The sequence below is a fragment of the Littorina saxatilis genome, linkage group LG2 (genome assembly GCF_037325665.1).
Source record: "Littorina saxatilis isolate snail1 linkage group LG2, US_GU_Lsax_2.0, whole genome shotgun sequence".
Lineage (NCBI taxonomy): Eukaryota > Metazoa > Mollusca > Gastropoda > Littorinimorpha > Littorinidae > Littorina > Littorina saxatilis.
This window is the reverse complement of record NC_090246.1, coordinates 92,215-114,792: the sequence shown is the minus strand read 5'-3', so window position 1 is coordinate 114,792 and position 22,578 is coordinate 92,215. Positions and strand designations below refer to the sequence as shown.

At 42.2% G+C, this 22,578-nt stretch overlaps 1 protein-coding gene across 1 annotated transcript in view; it reads right to left on the bottom strand.

Moving 5' to 3' along the window:
• The window catches only part of LOC138960459 (extracellular matrix organizing protein FRAS1-like), a 142,477-nt gene that overhangs the window by 65,904 nt on the left and 53,995 nt on the right, over positions 1–22,578 (bottom strand). The window contains exons 18-34 of the mRNA XM_070332368.1: positions 22,343–22,483; positions 21,400–21,675; positions 19,839–20,045; positions 18,029–18,225; positions 17,337–17,496; positions 16,841–17,022; positions 16,173–16,316; positions 14,305–14,560; positions 11,839–12,105; positions 10,304–10,513; positions 9,645–9,828; positions 5,238–5,391; positions 4,499–4,631; positions 3,813–4,000; positions 2,805–2,958; positions 2,456–2,538; positions 924–1,104 (exon numbers count right to left, since the gene is read on the bottom strand). Coding sequence (XP_070188469.1) covers positions 924–1,104; positions 2,456–2,538; positions 2,805–2,958; positions 3,813–4,000; positions 4,499–4,631; positions 5,238–5,391; positions 9,645–9,828; positions 10,304–10,513; positions 11,839–12,105; positions 14,305–14,560; positions 16,173–16,316; positions 16,841–17,022; positions 17,337–17,496; positions 18,029–18,225; positions 19,839–20,045; positions 21,400–21,675; positions 22,343–22,483 — 3,117 coding nt within the window. The remainder of the gene's footprint in view (positions 1–923; positions 1,105–2,455; positions 2,539–2,804; positions 2,959–3,812; positions 4,001–4,498; positions 4,632–5,237; positions 5,392–9,644; positions 9,829–10,303; positions 10,514–11,838; positions 12,106–14,304; positions 14,561–16,172; positions 16,317–16,840; positions 17,023–17,336; positions 17,497–18,028; positions 18,226–19,838; positions 20,046–21,399; positions 21,676–22,342; positions 22,484–22,578) is intronic.

Sequence of the window (22,578 nt, the reverse complement as noted above, 5' to 3'; positions counted from 1 at the left end):
GTGTGCACGTTAAAGATCCCACGATTGACAAAAGGGTCTTTCCTGGCAAAATTGCTTAGGCACAGTTAATAATTGTCTACCTATACCCGTGTGACTTGGAATAATAGGCCGTGAAAGGTAAATATGCGCCGAAATGGCTGCAATCTACTGGCCGTATAAAATTTCATCTCACACGGCATCACTGCAGAGCGCCTAGAACTGTACCCACGGAATATGCGCGATATAAGACTCATTGATTGATTGATTGAAAATAACCAGCTTAAATCCTGAGTCCCCTGTTGATGTTCACCCTGGGTGTCTCGTCGTTGAGGAGTCCCCTGTTGATGTTCACCCTGGGTGTCTCGTCGTTGAGCAGACCCATGTTAATGTTGTCGAAAGGGCAGATCATTATAGACAGACACTTCACAAGCAAAGACGTCTGCAGCACATTAAACTGACCAGATCTAACCCTCAGACCCCTATTGCCTAAATGAAGCGAACGAGAAGAAGAGGGACAAAGAATAGACCCCTGATGATGGTGAAATTGTACACATCGTCTTTGAGGAAACCGATGGTGATGTTGTCGAAAATGAAAATCGACATAGACGGACAGTTCACAAGCAAGCACGTCTCCAGCACACTGGACTGACCAACTTTAATCCTGAGTCCCCTGTTGACGGTGGCCCTTGGCGTCTGATCGTTGAGGAAACCGATGATGATGTTAACGACAGTACAAATCTATATAGACGGACATTTGACAAGAATGAATACAAGTCTCATCAATATCAAACTGACCAGCTTTAAGCCCAACTCCTCTGTTGATGGTGACACTGGGCGTCTCATCATTGTGGAGACTGATGGATATGCCGGAGAAAGGGCAAAACTTGACAGTGAAACCCCGCCCCCTTTTAAGACATCCGAAAATCGGTGAAACTCAGACTGACCCGCTTTAATCCTGAGCCCTCTGTTGATGGTGACCCTGGGCGTCTCGTCGTTGAGGAGGCCGATGATGATGTTGAGCTGCTTGCTGTCCTCGTGGTCCCCGTCTGTCACGTGCAGAACCAGCATGTCGGTCGTCACCTCGTCGTCGTTGTGCTCGTACACTATCACCTCGTGCAGTACGTCCTGTGGCCAGAGGTTTCATGTTAAAACTAGAACGTGTTGTAGGTACATCTATATCTCCTCTTCCGTGAACCAAAGAGAAATAAGCGCTCTAAATGCATACGACATGCGTAATGGAGTAAGCGAGAGTTACACGGAACCTAACTCTTGGCTCCTGAGAGAACAACAAGCATTGGAATGAACACGCGACTTTCATCCTCAATTGGAATCGCTTGTTCCTTACAATGCTTGTTGTTCTCTCATGTGCCAGGAGATTGGTTCCGTATAACTCTCGCTTACTCCATTCCACATGTCGAATGCATTTAGGGCGCTTACTTCCCTTTTGGTTATTTGATCTATAAATAGCGCTCTGCCTCACTTGTTTAAGACTATATCTCCTCTTCCCTTAAAGGTAGGAAGCTAATTGTTTGCTACAGGCGTGTAGACCCCACTTCCAAGCTACACACCCAATTTCAGCTCAAACCACCCATAAACACTAGGAATCTAAGTGCGGACAAACAAAGATACAAACAAATAAACAAACAAACAAACAAACGCATACACAAACAAACAAACTAACAAACAAACACATAAACAAACAGACAAACAAACAAACAAACAGACAAACAAACAAACAAACAGACAGAGTGAATCCTAAACACTACCGAATATATGTTAAAACTCAACAACAAAAACGAACTGTGAACAAAAATTAAACAGGCTTAGACGACAGAAAGGGTGGGAACCTGCAACCTACCGCGTTTCTGTTGAATTGGAAACTTAAGGCATTCATTCTTTTCAATCAAAACATTGCAGGACAATAATTTTACTGTTTATATCTATCAAAGGTCTCAAAAGATAGAAATGCGAACCCTAGACTTGGCCGACATATCCTGCAAGGCAACAACCACAACCGGAAACACACACATTAACTAACTAATGGTACCTGCATTCTGGGGCGGGGATGTAGCTCAGTCGGTAGCGCGCTGGATTTGTATCTAGTTGGCCGCTGTCAGAGAGAGAGATTTTTTTCTCAGAGTCAACTTTGTGTGCAGACTCTCCTCGGTGTCCGAACACCCCCGTGTGTACACGCAAGCACAAGACCAAGTGCGCACGAAAAAGATCCTGTAATCCATGTCAGAGTTCGGTGGGTTATAGAAACACGAAAATACCCAGCATGCTTCCTCCGAAAGCGGCGTATGGCTGCCTAAATGGCGGGGTAAAAATGGTCATGCACGTAAAATTCCACTCGTGCAAATCACGAGTGCACGTGGGAGTGCCAGCCCACGAACGCAGCAGAAGAAGAAGAAGAAGAAGTACCTGCATTCTTACTGAAAAACTCAACCTGAAATGTGTGGCACTCCTAAGTTCTTACCTGGTAGGTGAAGCTTGCATTCTGTTTCAAAGATGTGGCTTCCGACAATGGGTCCATAGAATACTTTTTCTGTTTCAAAGTACCTGTGAGATAAGATATGCAAAAATTACGGTGGAAACACGTTACATTCAAATCAGGTTTGCAATTGCTTGTTTTGGACCGTTTGTGCACCTATGCCATGCAACGGTTTGCTTGTGTGCAAGTTCTAAACTCTTCAACCGACTTCAGAATTTGTAGCATGAAAAATGTGAAATGTCCCCTTGTAAAGAAAGGAAGACGATTGTCTGTATGCAAGTTTGAAATGTTCAAGCAGAATATGACAAATTAAACTATATATGACACAGCTAACCTGACGTTGGAGGCAGACGAAGGGTCAGCATGAGGTCTTCTGGGTCTGTGTCCAGATCCACAACGTACATAGACGCGTTTGTCAGCGTGACTGCCTGCCCTTCCTTCACAAAGAGCTGTTCCGTCACTATGTGAGGAGGCTCGTCGTTCACAGGCTGAAAATGTAATAAAACACGAATTTTTGTGGTACAGGTTTTCTTTCTGATAGACAGAATTTCTCAATAACTTTTCGAAAAAAAAGCACACATTACTTTTTAATTTCTTTTATTCAAGTGGAGATTTAAACAACTTTCATCTGTCTGCAAGACACAATCTTACATGACTTGAGAGAGATGTCCATATTTCCGGATAATTAATCCAGATTCAGCATTCAAGCCAATTCAAAATCCAAACAGTAGATCTTCTATGAAAACCAACACAAACAAACAACCAGTAACAGAGAGAACACGCTTAAAATTCAATACAACCTGCCAATGGAGACACTTCACTGAAACGAACTAAGAAATACAAAATAATGGAACATTTATAAAGCGCTTTCCGTACAGCTCGAAGCGCTTTACAAGTTCAATCAAAACAACAACACGATACATACAATTTATACAATTTAGAACAAGAACGGGGCGCAAAAACACCAGTTGATGTAAGCTTACAAGGATGGTAAAATTGAAACAAACAACCAGTAACAGAGAGACCCCGCTTGAGATTCAATGCAACCTGCCAAGGAAGACACTTCACTGAAACGAACTAAGGCCATACACAAATATATGTTGGTTTAGGGTTTTCCGCCGACCCTAAAACTTGTTTGTTCATTTCTCAAAAAAGCAAAACACTTTTGGCACATTTTCGGAACCATACCGAGACTAAGGGAAAGAACCTCCTTAAAAATCGACTAAATTAAAAAAAAAACTAAAAAAAAACCGACCCTTTATTTTTTGGTCACGTTACCCTAAACCAACATATATTTTTGTTTGGCCTAATGACTGTATACAAAAAGTCAATGCAAACTGACAAGGATGGTGAAATTGAATCTGTGGACGGGTGAGGTGTTGACTCCGTCAGTGACGGTGAAGAGGAAGGCGTCCCACGCTGGCTCCTTCCTCTCGTGGTCAGACTGGACGTAGGTCATGTGACCCCGTCGAAGCTCCTTCACAGACATCTCCGTCACAACATCCGTACCGGCCCTTTCTGAGCCAAGCCCTGCCACGAGAGAATATAGTACTGTAGTAGTTTGATCAGGTTGTCCATGAGGGCAAAAATCGTTGTGGCTTTGCGATCTCATCATTCTTGGCTCTAGTGTTTTATGAGTTTTTGGATTATCAAAGAAAGGCCTTGGGGAACTGACTGCATTCAGGATTAAAGTATTTTGAAATTAATGTCATTATCACGTTTCACTGGCAAAGCATCCTCATTGTCAAAATCACACAGTCTACGATCCATTGGCACTCCTAATTCAACTGAAAATCCATGTAAACAAAATGCGCAGCCCTGTATCCTGTTTTTGTTAAAAAAAAGAAATACAAAAAATCAGCTGAAGTTTTTTAACCGAGAAAACACAAAACTCGTGACTCCATGGCCTGGTGAATAAGCCTACTTAATGTTTACCCTATCAACACCTGAAGAAAGAAGATCAGACACGTAAAGCTCACACAAATCAGAGCTAAAATCCAAAGAAGAACTATAGTCACCCAAACGTACCTGGCTTTGTGTTAATGAGCTGACCAAACGTGGGATGAGCAGAGACCATGACCCAGAGGTCAGAGACTGGAGTGTCAGCATCCATTATGTTGATCATGGGAGAAATGATCTCCACCTCGCCGCCCTCTGGAACCTGATCATAAAACTGAAGGTCAAATCTGATTCTGTTTTAAATTCTGTAGAACATCGGGATCCTAAACTGATGCATTATGCAAGGTCGTACCAGTGATTGTGTTAACAGATATATTTTTGAGGAAAGAGTCCAACATCCCTTGAAACATTTTTAGTGACTCCCAGTATTAACAAAAAATTACAAACAATTTAAACTTCAATTAAAGGCATTGTCCTCGCAATCTCAGATCTGCGCAGGCTTTTACATGGGATACGACGATCCCTCCACCCGGGCATAGACTTATACTAAACAATTAGGTTGCTTCCAGGGAAGATCGGGAATTGTCGTGTGACTTAATTTTGCGAATTGCCACCAGGATCAGTTACGAAAATAAATCATACAACAATGTGAACCCTGCAAAGTACAGCTGGACAGTTTATTGTGGATATGTCCTCCTGGAGGATTGGTCTTATTTTATGCAAAACACATGTACAATCTGGCCAGATATGAGATTGTGAGCCGGGTCGTTTACAGGGGAAGGGCTGTGCCTTTACTCACTAAACGTATTAACATATTTCAGAACAGATGAACAAACCCCCTACCCCCATCCAGGTGTTTTAAACTGACCTGCGCGACTATAACGAGAGGTGGCTGGTTGTCCACAGGTAGGATCAACACGGACATTACCTGGCTGGGCAGCAGGTTACGGCTGGCGTCGCTCACGTTGAAGTACAGCAACTCAGTCACGGGCTTGCTGCCGATTTCACCGCTAGACTCATATCTGCACAGGTAAATCGAAATCGTCTTGCATTAACAAACGCAATACCAACGGAATAATAAGGAATCCAGCCTGCTTTATCCAGAGAGAAACAGGTTGTATACGACATAAGCACACTACTTAGTTTGTGTGTGCATGTACAGCAATTCTTAACCCTGTGAGACAGACACAGGCATGAAAATTCTCCGTATTTTCCGTATTTTCCGTATTTTTGAAAAAAATAAACCGTATTTATTATTTTTTTTCCGTATTTTTCCTTTTTTTAATTTTTTTTTTATTTTTTTATTTTTTTATTTTTTTATTTTTTATTTTTTTCCTAGTCATAGTTATAGTAAAATAGTTTTGGGGCCATGTTTGAATCCAATTTTAAGGCTCAGATAGCCCCAGATTGCACCAAATTGCACCCTTGAAAAAAAAAATTTCCGGGGGAGCATGCCCCCGGACCCCCCTAGAAGTCTTGGCGCTTCGCGCCTGCGAAACTTGGCGCTATGCGCCTTCGAATTTTTTTTTCAGTATTTTTTTTTTTCAGTTTTCATGCCTGAGACAGACACAATGCGTTTTGACTGTCTCTGAGATCTAATGATTAGAGGTGAAGAAAAAGTCCGCATATATATGTCGTGCCGAATTCACGTAATTGCCGATTACGCGTAATGGGCAACATTTTTGCCCATTTCGCGTAATCGGCAAAACGCTGCCCAATACGTGAAATCGGCAGCGTTTTGCCGAAATCGCGTAAAGGCCTCTAAAACTTGCCTATTTCGCGAATTCAGCAACCGATTACGCGAAATCGGCAGCCGATTACGCGTAATAGGCAAGTTGCCCATTACGCGAAATCGGCAATAGTGAGTTTAGTGTGTATGTTTGTTTGTGTGTGTGTGGGGGGGGGTGTGGGTGTGTGTGTGTGAGTGTGTGTGTGTGTGTGTGTGTTGTCGTCGATACTGACCATGACTGTGATAATATACTTTTTAGCACGCACGCACACACACTCGCAAACACACACACACACACACACACACACACACACACACACACACACACACACCCAGTATACTAGTGATGCAAACGAGGCAAGCATTTATTTTCGAAACAAGAGAACGATGATAGGAAAAGATGAACACATAGATGAACATGAAGAATTACGCATAATTGTAAGAAAAAAAAACGCTTCTCAAAAATACAAGTTAAGCTGCTATTTTCATCTTTCAGTACGACAAACACAGGTTATAGCTTGGCTGACATGCAGTTTGGTAGTAATTTTTATTTGTTTTTACATTTGCTGTTTTTTGGGTGGCAGTGACTGTGTCTCAATGACTGCTTTCTTTACCTTTCTGGACATATCACTCAAAGCAACATTTTCACTCAGTTTTGTAGTAAACAACATGCCGAGGTATTTGTACGAGTTGGTTACTCGGACTGCCTCGCCACCATAGGACCATTTCTCGTGAGCTGCAAGGTGGCCTCCCATACGGAACACCATTACATCAGTTTTATCCAAGTTAACTGATAAGCACAGGCGATCTGCTTCTCTTTTTAAATTGTTCAGTTGGTTTTGTAAACTCATGACAGAATTAGACATCAAAACAACATCGTCAGCGAAAAGTAGCAAGAATATCTCCGTCGCACCAGGTATCAACTGTATACCATGTCTTCCCTTACAGGACACTTCTGTTGCCAGTTCATTAATAAAGAAGGAGAACATCAAAGGGCTCAATAAACATCCTTGTTTCACCCCTCTTGGGCATTCAAAATAATCAGAATAATTACATCGGCCACGCACACATGCTTTCACTGATGTGTAAACTGCTGTTAGGGCCTTATACATTTTCCCGTTTACACCACTTTTCCTCAAAACCTCCCATAATGCATTCCTGTTCACAGAGTCAAATGCCTTCTTAAAATCTACAAAAGCTATGTACAGTTTAGTATTCTTTAATAAATGCTTCTGAACAATGCCATATAACGAAAAAATATGATCAACAGTACTGTAACTTGACCTGAAGCCGGCTTGTTCTTTAATTATTTTTTCCTCTTTCTCAGCCCACTTCGTCAATCTCTTGTTGAGAATGTGTGTATAAACGGGGCGGGGATATAGCTCAGTTGGTAGCGCGCTGGATTTGTATTCAGTTTGCCGCTGTCAGCGTGAGTTCGATCCCAGGTTCGGCGGAAATTTATTTCAGAGTCAACTTTGTGTGCAGACTCTCTTCGGTGTCCGAACCCTCCCCCCCCGTGTACACTACATTGGGTGTGCACGTTAAAGATCCCACGATTGATCACAAAAGGGTCTTTCCTGGCAAAATTGCTTAGGCACAGTTAATAATTGTCTACCTATACCCATGTGACTTGGAATAATAGGCCGTGAAAGGTAAATATGCGCCGAAATGGCTGCAATCTACTGGCCGTATAAAATTTCATCTCACACGGCATCACTGCAGAGCGCCTAGAACTGTACCCACGGAATATGCGCGATATAAGCGTCATTGATTGATTGATTAAACCTTGCTTACAACACTGGTCAAGGCTATGCCACGGTAATTATCCGGTACATTCACGTCTCCTTTCTTATGAATTGGTATGATAATTGATCTTGACCACTCTTCAGGAAATGTTCCCGTGTCAAACAACATGTTGAACAGATCAACAAGAAAGTCCAATACTGTTTCATTGGCATGCTTCAACATTTGGCTCACAATCACATCTAGCCCAGCACTCTTTCCTACTTTTAAATTACGGATACTGTCAATCACTTCTTGCTTTGAAATGTTTTCGCTAAATAATTCATCAACTTTTCTCCACAACTTCACCAGTATCCTTTTCAACTCCAGACACAAAATCAACGGTGTTAAAAACCTCATCAAAATGTTCGTACCACTGTTCACTTGAGATGCCATGGAAGATTGCTTTCTTTGCGTTCAATGACCGAATAGTTTGCCAAAACACTTTTGGGTCTTTTATGGAATTTTTCAACTTGGCAAGTCTTTCTAAACGAGTCAAAATCAAGTTTCTTTCTATACAACAATTCCTTGTACTCTTTGCATTCCTGTACATATTCTTCCCTGCATACCTCATAATTTTGCTTGTTAGCTCTCTAAGCCCGTTTCAGGAACCGTTTTACGACGGCTTTCTTGCGCAGACAATCTTTGTCAAACCATTCGTTTATATCTTTTTTCTTCTTGCCAATCGTCCTAAACATACACGCAGCCGCACAATGGGGGAGAGAGAGAGAGAGAGAGAGAGAGAGAGAGAGAGAGAGAGAGAGAGAGAGAGAGAGAGAGAGAGAGAGAGAGAGAGAGAGAGAGAGAGAGAGAGAGAGACTGAAACTGAAACTGAACTTTATTACCAAAGGATAGAGGTTTTAGGCAAAGCCTAATCTTACAACCTGTCCCTTATACAAACACTTAATACAGACGCACATAATATAGATAGTAAAATTGACAAGGTTATTGTTACTTACAGACGTACATAATGTAAATAGTAATAAGAAAAGGGTTATGGTTTTGTATACATTCAAATTATAGTGTGGAAATTGCAGCATAGTTGCAATAATGCATTGCATATAAACATCCAAAACAACTAATAACAAAAGGGAGAAAACGCATGTATATCATTATCAATACATACACATAAAGAGAGAGAGAGAGAGAGAGAGAGAGAGAGAGAGAGAGAGAGAGAGAGAGAGAGAGAGAGAGAGAGCGAGAGAGAGAGAGAGAGCGAGAGCGAGAGCGAGAGAGAGAGATCGACACACACACACACACACACACACACACACACAAACACACACACGCACGTACGCACACACACACACTTAACTTGCTATTGCCGATTTCGCGTAATGGGCAACTTGCCCACTACGCGTAATCGGCTGCCCATTCCGCGTAATCGGCTGCCGAATTCGCGAAATAGGCAAGTTTTAGAGGCCTTTACGCGATTTCGGCAAAACGCTGCCGATTTCACGTATTGGGCAGCGTTTTGCCGATTACGCGAAATGGGCAAAAATGTTGCCCATTACGCGTAATCGGCAATTACGTGAATTCGGCACGACATCTATATATATAGGAGTACGATCAATGTCAACTATTCTCGCATAGAAGAAACATGTTCTGATGGTTATTCATGCCAATTGCTTGCTACAGACTACAATCTAAGACAAGTATACCCCTTTCCTCTCTCTTTGAACATACAGTGTTTGCTAAGGAACGATATGCTTACTATGGCAGGTGCTCATTTAGCACACATAACGAAGAAGGTAAGTTTGTTACCTGAGGAGGCCCTTATTGATGTCAGCTTGTGTAAACAGGTCGCCAGGTGCGATAGTTCTGGGTGGATCTCCAACCTTCAGCCTGCCGTGAGCTGTTGCAGAGTTCATGATGATCAGCACGTCCTCGTCACCGTCGTCACTGTCACTGAACGCCAGGTGTGCTCTCTCTATCCACACCGTGCTACCTGTCAGGTGAAAGAAAGCCACAGTTATTAGTATTCACAGTTTCAAATTGCTTCAGAAGTAAATTTTCTATCATCAATGTAGGAAATTGCCAATAGAACACACGTTTCTTTACTTTTAGTAGTTTTTTGCTAAAAGTGTAGACATTGTACCCTACAGTTATCTTCAAAGTAAACAGTTTAACTATTCCAGCCTCGGTTGAAATATGCCGATTGTTATATATGTCAACAACGTTGTCAGGCCTTACTAGTATTTGTATCTCAGGCTATAGGTTTGATTTACATGCGACTTGCTTATTGCAACCCCTTTCATGACTTTGTTCTCATTACCAATTTCAAATTATGCTTACTCGAGTAGGCTCTATTTATCTGCACGCTAACTTACGTGTTTTTATATTAAAGATGATACTTATAGAAAATTAAATTCGTAACTTTTCACAAAACTCCCATTGTGATCGACTCATTTCATAATACTCACCTTCAGTGACGTTGATCTGACAGGAGGAGGAGGGAAGCAGGACAGGTGCGGACTTGTCCACCTGCAGGATGTTGAGAGTGATGGTGCTACCCACCTGGAATGACCCGTCACTGACCGACAGGGCGATGTAGTCTGTGTTCTCCCCCTCCGCTCCGCTGTGGCTGTATTGAAAACTGCTGCCTAGCATCTCTGTGTAAGGGAAACTGTCGCCTATATTGGAGAAAAAAAAGAAAAAAACGAAAAGATGTGGTTTTAAGTTTGAAATGCCCCACTACTGAACGACAGAGAAATGAAGTCTGTGTTCTCCCACTTTGCCCCGTTATGGCTGAATTGAAAACTGCTACCAAGCGCCTCTGTGTAGGGGAAACTGGACCAAAATAAATATATGGTTTATACATTTTGATGCAAGTTTAAAGGCACAATAAGCCTCCCGTAAACCATCACAGACACTGTCAAGCGTTTACACACAGTACAAACACCCTTCCATTTGAACGCTCACTGAACGGGAACATCCTGGCTGCTTTCGGTCGAGAGTGAGACATTTTCAAAGAATTTATTTTCGTGGACCGTCTGATCTACAATCAGGCGCCTCGTTTTTGTGCTAGAACTAACTTTTAACATATAATAATAAATTGACGGCTTGTAACACAAACATTCTTTAATCATAAACAAATTATTTTTTCATCAAGACAAGTTCAGTACAATTCGAAGTTTTGAAAGTTTAAAAAAGAATAGCCCGGAAGCAGGGTCACGAAAAGTCATGTCTCAAAGCAGACGATTGTTGTGCATAGCGCTCGCTTTCTTTGAAGACAGCCGCCGCCGACAAGTTCGTGTGACTCGCAGCTGTTTGTTGCGTTTTAGAATCAGAGGTACACAATAACGTGCTATTGCAGATACAGCCAGTCGCATTGAAATCACAAACTGACGACTAAATTGTGAAAAAAAAGGAAAGTGGATCACACGGGTTCACGATGGCTCAGGGGTTAGATAAACCACGAATTCTGGTGTGTGGTATACGCGAGCTAAATAGCAATTCAAACGAACTGTTTCATTTAATGCTATTAAATGCTATTGCAAGTTTGTTCCATAAGGTTAGAACTGCTTTTTTCATTCGAAGATTTAAATCGTTTTGTAAACCATTTGAGACATACCGGGGCTTTAAAATGCCCCACCACTGATCTCCAGTCTGCTGTGTTGTCCTCCCTCACACGTCCCTTTTCTGCCAACGCCGCTATGTATGGGAAACTGTCGCCTGTAATGTTAAACCAAAAAGGGAAAAAGACGTGGTTTGTCAATTCTGATGCATTGTCATTTGCCAAAAGAGCGTTGTGTAGTCGTCTGTCAGCTTTTTGTTGTTGTTGTGGAAGAGTTGCTTTCCCTTGTTTTCATACGAAACACTGAGGCAAGCTACACGTTATATTGTAGGCCTGCCTCATGTTTCTATGGACACAAGAGAAAAGCAACTCTTTCACAACCAATGCAAACTCGACAGAGTTATTTCCGGGATGTTTCTATTTGGCCACTCCTTTACTGACCTGAGCGGAGAACGACGAAAAACTGCTGGTCCACTCTCTCGAAGAATCCTTGCTCCGGTTCCTCCACAACAGTGACAGTGATGTCCTCAGCCACAGTGTCAGAGTCTACCACCTCCAGCAGACCCACAGGGAGTGGAACAGAGGTCCCCTCGGCAACGGTCACTCTGGGGTTGGGGGTCAGGAAGCGAGGGGGGTTGTTGTTGACCGGCACGATGCGTATGGTGAACTTCTGTTCTGGCAGTTGCTGGCCGTCGGCGTCGTCCGTTACTGGAAATGAAATGGAATTGTTGAAAGGCACAACCCTTCTCGCGAATACACAGTTCGGCCCACAGTCTAAAATTTGGAGAGTGGCTTTTTAAGAAATGAATTCATACAAACATTCTTCTGAGGACAGAGAGCACCCATACTGTTCATTTTTAATGGTAGGTGACAGAGTGGAGAGATGGTCTTGTCCCATGTCAAAGTCAGGTCAGATCTTAGCACAGAGACCACGCAGACTGTTCATTTTTAATGGTAGGGACAAAGTGGAGAGATGGTCTTGTCCCATGTCAAAGTCAGGTCAGATCTGAGCACAGAGAGCACGCAGACTGTTCATTGTTAATGGTAGGTGACAGAGTGGAGAGATGGTCTTGTCCCATGTCAAAGTCAGGTCAGATCTGAGCACAGAGACCACGCAGACTGTTCATTGTTAATGGTAGGTGACAGAGTGGAGAGATGGTCTTGTCCCATGTCAAAGTCAGGTCAGATCTGACCACAGAGAGCACGCAGACTGTTCATTGTTAATGGTAGGTGACAGAGTGGAGAGATGGTCTTGTCCCATGTCAAAGTCAGGTCAGATCTGAGCACAGAGACCACGCAGACTGTTCATTGTTAATGGTAGGGACAAAGTGGAGAGATGGTCTTGTCCCATGTCAAAGTCAGGTCAGATCTGAGCACAGAGAGCATCAAGACTGTTCATTTTTAATGGTAGGTGACAGAGTGGAGAGATGGTCTTGTCCCATGTCAAAGTCAGGTCAGATCTGACCACAGAGAGCACGCAGACTGTTCATTGTTAATGGTAGGTGACTAAGTGGAGAGATGGTCTTGTCCCATGTCAAAGTCAGGTCAGATCTGAGCACAGAGACCATGCAGACTGTTCATTGTTAATGGTAGGTGACAGAGTGGAGAGATGGTCTTGTCCCATGTCAAAGTCAGGTCAGATCTGAGCACAGAGACCACGCAGACTGTTCATTGTTAATGGTAGGTGACAGAGTGGAGAGATGGTCTTGTCCCATGTCAAAGTCAGGTCAGATCTGAGCACAGAGAGACTGTTCATTGTTAATGGTAGGTGACAGAGTGGAGAGATGGTCTTGTCCCATGTCAAAGTCAGGTCAGATCTGAGCACAGAGACCACGCAGACTGTTCATTGTTAATGGTAGGTGACAGAGTGGAGAGATGGTCTTGTCCCATGTCAAAGTCAGGTCAGATCTGAGCACAGAGACCACGCAGACTGTTCATTGTTAATGGTAGGTGACAGAGTGGAGAGATGGTCTTGTCCCATGTCAAAGTCAGGTCAGATCTGAGCACAGAGACCACGCAGACTGTTCATTGTTAATGGTAGGTGACAGAGTGGAGAGATGGTCTTGTCCCATGTCAAAGTCAGGTCAGATCTGAGCACAGAGACCACGCAGACTGTTCATTGTTAATGGTAGGTGACTAAGTGGAGAGATGGTCTTGTCCCATGTCAAAGTCAGGTCAGATCTGAGCACAGAGACCACGCAGACTGTTCATTGTTAATGGTAGGTGACAGAGTGGAGAGATGGTCTTGTCCCATGTCAAAGTCAGGTCAGATCTGAGCACAGAGACCACGCAGACTGTTCATTGTTAATGGTAGGTGACAGAGTGGAGAGATGGTCTTGTCCCATGTCAAAGTCAGGTCAGATCTGAGATATTGAGCCGAACTGTCTTCATGAGAAGCAGTGTGCCTTTAAAGACTAGGATGAATATGGAATACCCACTTACATTTATTTTCCAGCCATCACCTCTAGCTCTTAGACAATGCTTTTGGCTAATCTCCTGGCTACTCTCCTAAGTCTTAGGAGGCTTTTACAAACAAGACCAAAACGAAATGTGTTTTGGTAAACGCTGTATGCCCAACACTTTGTTACACACCCGAATATAAACAACCTAAAATGTGAAACGGCTTGCCGTAGGTCACGTTTATATTGTCTTTTTTTTAATGGTAGCTAGAACATCATCTTCTGTTAAACGTTTCTCATGTGAAAGCAAATTATCTGTGATCAATAAGCATGACGAGGACATTATAACCATATTGATATTTGCGATGGTTCAAGCTCATAAGGCCTACAACTCAAGTTCCACAATCATTATTTTATCATGATCAACACATCACTTCGCGAGTATTGAAAGTCGTACTTTTCAATAATATACAAAATAAACAATAGACAATAAAAACCAGTGACTTACAGATGAAATGAAAGCTGACTTCTTTCTCGTCCAGTCCTATTTCGCGGTCAGGCGGTCTGTAGAGGATGAGGTTGTTGTTGATGTCTTGCTGGGTGAACTGCAACACCGGCTTGAAGGGGAAGTCCACGTGCTCCACGGTGCCTTCGTCTTCATTCAGCAATGACGTCAGCCGGTACACAAGGTCAATGTCGCTCGTGTCAAGGTCACGGTATGCTAATTGCGAGGACGAGATAGGGACAACTTGGTTCTCCAGGACCTGTGAGACAGAGACATTGGCAGAGTTTTGACTCATCTGTGTAACATGTTGCTGTTGTGGTCTTTTAACGTCCCTTTAACTGATATGGTTATGCGGGACCGGTTCAAGTTTGTTTCACATCTCAGATCACTAGGCAGTGTCCGTAATTGAAACTGCATTCAGATCTATCTTTGTAAAATGGAGAAGGTTCTTTTAAAAACGCACGGGTCTTTTTACACTTGTTACTCTTAAAAATATTGATTTAATTTAAAAAGATAAAACTCCCAAACGCGGGGGCGGAATAAAACGTTCAGAATATCTGCACTGCTGTTACGGATGAAATTTCAGGTATGTGTGTGTGTATGGAAAATATGCGTGCTCTACTCTGTTTACTATCTAACTGTTCTTCACACACAACACTCAGACAAAACACAAAGAATAAACACTCTCAATGCCCTTTGCCCTCGTTCCTGTAATGAATCACCACAACAATAATACAAACATATTATTTCTCTTGCATTCTACAGATCACGTTCATTCATATATAAGAAGAATAATATCTTAACACACGTCGGAGACCAACTGTCTCACATTAGATGAATGTTCCTGATCCACACAATTATGCCAGTGTTTACAGTTCCTGTTTACTACAGTGTCATGTTACGCACATCACGTGTCGCGTAATACTTTAATTGACGTCGTCTACGTCTCACACAATCTTCTCGCTGATTATGGTTCTTCGGTGGCAGTTCACACATACAGTGACTCCACAATGTTATGATTAAGTTTCTTCGGTGGCAGTTCACTCGTACAGTAACTCCACAAACTTATGATCATGTTTCTTCGATGGCAGTTCACACGTACAGTGACTCCACAATTATGTTTCTTCGGTGGCAGTTCACACGTACTGCAACTCCACAACTTAACGGGTACATACCCGGGATACATACCACCCACGCAATACCGCTCGTGGTGGCTATGGGGTGCGGCTCCACCCAGTTCCCAGTACTCCAGCGTCGTTACAACCCTGCGCTCTCAAACATCACTTCGTAGCGCCAAGGAGGGGATGCCCATCTCTCTCTCTCTCTCCCTGTCTAGTGGTTCCACCCATCACTCCGACCCGGGGTGCTGTATCTTTACAGCCCAGAACCACCCATGGTTCGTCCGCACACTAGTCTCTCGGGGTTAGACCACAGTGTTCGCGGTGAGCAGCATTCTCGCCCCACACGGAGACTTAAACACGTCTGTCCCGTCTGACTGTCAAGAACGCTCTGTCTTCACACGCCACGAAGCTACCCTATTTCTCTCCCCTTGGCTACAGCAGCCAATGAAAATACGCCTTACAAAACTAGGCCACGCGGTCAAGTCGTGCTACTTCAAGTATGGCAAGCCAAACTGTACAACATTTGTTTACACCATCCAATACTAGATTATGTACAATCCATTTGTCACAACTGCAATGATTGTCATGAGTTTGTGTGTGTACATCAACACACTTAATGAGGAAGTGTTTAATGGTCCAATGTTCATCGCATCCAAAACAGACAACAATGAATAAACAACCACAAATACAACAACCACGAACAAACAAACACACAAAAACAGGACAATATGGAACATCAATTTCCCTTACTGTCATGCCGAGGCGAACACCGGGCGCCAGGGTGGGCAGAGCGAACTGGCTGCTGCTGTCTTTCTGGATCTCCCGCACAGGTATCACCCGGATGTGAAAACTCTGGTTCTGGAGCACGTGCGGCGGTTCCGACATGTCTGCCACCTAGGAGGAGAAAACAAGACATGTCTATAAACTCTTCTGCTATCTGTGCAATTTACCAGAGAACACTCGTCTGATCTGGAGCCTAGGAAACGATGCACATTGTTTACTTCTTTGTCACTTATATGACAGATTTCAACACAACTGTGTTGTAGTCCAACACATTTATTTTGAGTTTATGTGCATTATAATTCGTTCCCAACATCCTCACGCGGCCACACACATGGGATACACAAAGCACACGTACATTTATCAACTAAACTCTCTCATGAAGCTGCTGTTAAGAAAGACAATAAAATAAAACCCAGTCACAAACCTCATCTTGACCAGAGACAAAGAAATTAGTGTGAAACAAAGAATCAAACATACCTTACTATCACACTGCAGATACCGTTAAAAAGAACATACCTTACTATCACACTGCAGATACCGTTAAAAATACACAAGAGCCAAACAGTAGTCAAGATTTCCAAACAAATCAAAACCACTACAAAAAACAAACGAATGAAAAAGATTAAAGAACTCACTTCAAAGGTGAAGAAGTCAGAGTTTCCAATAGGTGATCCTTGGTGTTTGTAGTAGATACGACCCTCGTCAATGTCACGTTGCAGGAAGCGAAACATCTTGGCCCCCATAGTGCCGTCCCCAATGTCCTCCCAGCCCCTCCCTGGCCCCCCCTCAGGTGTGGGCACGATCATCATTATTTCACCTGTAACATTTGATACACAAGTTTAATCTTTATCTTTAAAGAATTTTCGTATCTCTTTCAAGAGATTGTTTTCTAACAGCTCCAAATCATACGAGCATATATCCGAATACACGTTTCTTAAGCCTGTTTAAGTTTTTCAACATAACGATTTTAGCATACGCAAACAAAACCAGAACAGATTTGGGTTTACTTTAAGTCTTTGTCGTATGCCGGTGGAATATTAACCGTAACAGAGGATAATTAAAAACTAAAAGCATAACCATGTGAGCTTTCTGTATTGTTGATTTAATGTTCTTGCTAACAAAATAATCCACCTTTCTTTGGGTTGTTGACTGTGGGCACCAAGGTGTAGATGACGTCAGTTGAACTTTGACCCATGGCTTTGACCTCCAGAAGGTCCTTAGAGATCTGGAGCTTCTGTCCAGGTGTTACCTGACCCCCGTCGTTAGCCACAACCACAGGGGTCATGCTGTTCTGTAATCACACAATAATATAAAAAGCTCACTCACATTTTCATAAAACTCAAAAGTCGATCAGCAAAAAGTAAACAGATGAAGACTGCAGAGGTATTGGGTCATCATATAATCATTATTGAAACCTTGGAGAGTCTGCAGAAAGTTAAATATTATTTAGTAAGCAGCTTACACCACAGGATTTAATTATATACAATAAAGAGGCTGTTTAGAGTCATCAACAAGTTAAATAAAGAAAACATAAGGTGTACAACACAGAAAACAGCCACCTTTGGAGTCTGAAGACATTCAAATCTAAACTTGATTGATATAGTCAGTGGATTAAACCTTATAATGTTCAATAAAGAAAACACGAAGAATGTGCAAAAAGGTACATGTGGTAAACCCTGACCCTAACCTTAACCAAGAAGATATACAATAGCATAGCAACAAACTCGTAGATATCTTCATAAACTCAAATCTAGCAGGTTGTTTTTGTCACAAACGTTGCAGCATCAACAATTACATAACTCAAATAATGCATGGTCTCTTACCTTCAGCCGTAGCTTGATGGACAGAACAATACTAATCTGTTGAAACTCGTCTGATGCCAAAAGGATAGCCATGTCGGACGTGCTGCTGTCGTTACCATAATGACTGTACACAATGTCTTCAAGGTGAAGGTCGTTCAGTGTGAAAGAACGTACAACTTGGCCTGTGACTTGGTTTTTGAAGTCACCATGCTTTGGACCTGCACACCAGAAGAAATATCTTGAATGCATACACAATATATCATGTAGTTAATGGTGGTACTTGTAAACTGATCCTGCAACATTAACTCCAACAGAACGAAAAACAAGAAAGGTAAAATGTTGGAACGTTTGTTATTGACAAAACAATATTTACAGTCACAAATATATCGACCCAACGGTCTTTTAAGTGCACAGACAAACAATTAGTGACAAAAACCTATCTTGATGGAATGTTGGGTCGCTTGCCAGCAAGTCACAAGCGAATGATTATATGACGAAACAATTCCAACAGAACAGTAGCACAGAATGTATAGCGAGAATGCTTATATGACGAAACAATTCCAACAGAACAGTAGCACAGAATGTATAGCGAGAATGATTATATGACGAAACAATTCCAACAGAACAGTAGCACAGAATGTATAGCGAGAATGCCGGTATGCGTTCGTCTATCTGACTTCTTGTCAGACACAAAACAATCCAAAATATGCATGATGTAAGATAAGGAAGAGACAGATTGTAGCGAAGTTACGGAAGTTGCATGATTGACGCTCATCACAATTGAAACTAATCGACAAAACAATCCAAAATATTCATGATGTAAGACAAGGAAGAGACAGATTGTAGCGACGTTACGGAAGTTGCATGATTGACGCTCATCACAGTTGAAACTAATCGACAAAACAATCCAAAATATTCATGATGTAAGATAAGGAAGAGACAGATTGTAGCGACGTTACGGAAGTTGCATGATTGACGCTCATCACAGTTGAAACTAATCGACAAAACAATCCAAAATATTCATGATGTAAGATAAGGAAGAGACAGATTGTAGCGACGTTACGGAAGTTGCATGATTGACGCTCATCACAGTTGAAACTAATCGACAAAACAATCCAAAATATTCATGATGTAAGATAAGGAAGAGACAGATTGTAGCGACGTTACGGAAGTTGCATGATTGACGCTCATCACAGTTGAAACTAATCGACAAAACAATCCAAAATATTCATGATGTAAGATAAGGAAGAGACAGACTGTAGCGAAGTTACGGAAGTTGCATGATTGACGCTCATCACAGTTGAAACTAATCGACAAAACAATCCAAAATATTCATGATGTAAGATAAGGAAGAGACAGACTGTAGCGAAGTTACGGAAGTTGCATGATTGACGCTCATCACAGTTGAAACTAATCGACAAAACAACTTGAACCACACTCTCCGATGAAGAAACAAAGGAAACCACCTGCGCCGTCAAGTCATGACACTTGCACTCCTACGTGACATCAACACACCACAGACGGTTCTAACTGACCCACGATGGCGAACACTAAACATGGCGTACACCCTGTAAAGTGTTTCATGAATCTTCGTCGTTCCTGTGAGCAAGTAAATCCTACACATTCCGGCAATATAGGTCGTGGAAGAGTTGCTTTATCTTGTTTTTCCTTGCTTTTCCAGAGAAACATTGAGGAAGCTACATGTGACATTGTAGGCTTGCCTCAGTGTCTCTATGGATACAAAGGAAAGCAACTCGTCCACAACCAATACAATCGTGACCGAGTTATTTCCGAACATTGTCTATTTTGATAGCACCGGAAAAAAACTCACCATCAACAATGTGCAGTGTGACATCTCCCTCCTGAGCCATACTACGGAGGTCCAGCGTGTCGATGGACAGAGTGGTGATGGTTCCCTTGGTAGCGGTCAGTGGATTGTTGACCGTCACGCTCAGTGGCTGGGCCGGCAGGATTCGGACAGGAAGCCAGACCGTGTCTGTTGTCAGCTGTCCGTCTGATACGCGGAATGCCAGCTCGCCTGAATGGACACAGAATATCATAACAAGTCGCGTAAGGCGAAATTACTACATTTAGTCAAGCTGTGGAACTCACAGAATGAAACTGTACACACTGCATGTTTTCACAGTGACCGTAGTCCGCCGCTCGTGCAAAAGGCAGTGAAATTAACGAGCCTGTTTAGCGTGGTAGTGGTTGCGCTGTGCTGCATAGCACTCTTTTCTGTACCTCTCTTCGTTTTAACTTTCTGAGCGTGTTTTTAATCCAAACATATCATATCTATATGTTTTTGGAATCAGGAACCAACAAGGAATAAGATGAAATTGTTTTTAAATCGATTTCGGAAATTTTATTTTGATCATAATTTTTATATTTTTAATTTTCAGAGCTTGTTTTTAATCCGAATATAACATATTTATATGTTTTTGGAATCAGAAAATGATGAAGAATAAGATGAACATAATTTTGGATCATTTTATAAAAAAATAATTTTATTTACAATGTTTAGATTTTTAATGACCAAAGTCATTAATTAATTTTTAAGCCTCCAAGCTGAAATGCAATACTAAAGTCCGGCCTTCGTCGAAGATTGCTTGGCCAAAATTTCAATCAAGTTTTTTTTTTAAATGAGGATGTGACAGTGCCGCCTCAACTTTTACAAAAAACCCGGATATGACGTCATCAAAGACATTTATCAAAAAAATGAAAACAAATATCTGGGGATATCATACCCAGGAACTCTTAGGTAAAATTTCATAAAGATCGGTCCAGTAGTTTACTCTGAATCGCTCTACACACACACACGCACAGACAGACAGACAGACAGACAGACAGACAGACACACAGACACACACACACACACACACATACAAACACTCACACACACACACACACACACACACATACACCACTACCCTCGTCTCGATTCCCCCTCTATGTTAAAACATTTAGTCAAAACTTGACTAAATGTAATAAAAAAAAAACAAGACAGGTTAATTTAGGGAACGTTTAATTCAATTCAAAACAAAGCAGTTATAAGTACGTCGATTTGATGGTCTTTCCAGTGGAGAGACAAAGAAATAGTTGTGAACATTTATTTCATTGTGCGTTGATTTGTTTATATTATCATAGACAGGTAGTATTCTTTGCTTGAATATTCAACCTGTGTTCTTGATATGCAGTTTGAGATTGTTTATTCATTCAAAACAGATCCATTTACTCTAAAAGGTTAAGTTTTTCTGCTAACTGTATTCCAGTCATAGATACATAACACAAAGACATCAAACAAAAAATCCACACAAAAAAAGCAACAACAAACAAACAGAACAAAATAATAAAAAGTATACATATACATGACTACATGACTATGCACTTACTTTTCCTAAGCGAGCCATCAGTATGGACAAATCTCAGTCTGCCCTGCACCAGGTCCTGCACAGTGAAGGAATCCCCGTGTCCAAGGACAACCTCTCTTCCTCGCCTGGTCAACAGCAACTGACCGTTGGCCGGCAGAGTGACCAGGTGGATGGTCAGCCTGTGGCCAGGTGTGTCGTGGTCAGTGACCTGAATCAGGTCCGGAGAGAGAGTGGATGTGTCTCTGTCCGGTACCAACAGAGGTCCGGTGATGGTCACTTCCGGGGCGTACACGTTTTCTGGAAAGAGCGGACAGTTGTGTTACCCGAATGATACGTGGATATTAATGATTTCTTGAAAGAGTGAAAAGTTGTGTCACTTGAATTTAACGGTTGGGTATGAAGGGTTCGAAATACACAATTGTTGGCAGTTTAAGTCGTTTTTGTTTGGGAAAAAGGCTACAAAAATAACACAAATTAAGTTTCATTTAAAAATGAACACAAGCTAGTATTGCTAAAGTTATTCTTTCTCTCTTTTCTCTCTTCTTGATTCTCCCGTATCCCTCTGTCTGACTCTCCCTATGAATGTCTGTCTGCCTGCGTGCATGTCGCCCTTCTATCAGTCTATCTTTTTGTCTGTATCTTTGTCTGTATCTTTGTCTGTATCTTTGTCTGTATCATTGTCTTTTTCTGTGTCTTTCTGCCCCCCCCCCTCCCCCCTCTCTCTCTCTGGCTCTGTCACTTCCCCAACAAATTCTGCATACAGCATCGCCATCGCTCGCAACAAACCAAGCCCCCACCAGACGTAACAAACCAAGCCCTCACCAGGGCAGAAATCCAAAACAAATACACTGCTAACGTTCCAAATCAAGAATTTAAAAAAAAGAAAAGTTAAGTTATTGGAACGTTTAATGCAGGACAAAACCAAACTTTCACAAGACCTTCAACTTGTACAGATAATGCTCACCATAGCAGACTCGATCCTCCAGGTCCGGTACTAGTCCCTCCTCACACACCTGTACACAGGTACCTCTCCACAGGTAGGTAACACTGTCGCACGACGCACACACCTGGTCGTCCAGACACGTCAAGCAATAGCGAGGGCAACCTGGTGTGTGGCAAAATAACATGTTAAACTCTTTCCCTTTTGGAGAAAGCAGCACACTTTAAAGCTTTCAAAGTCCTACATAAATAGGCTACACC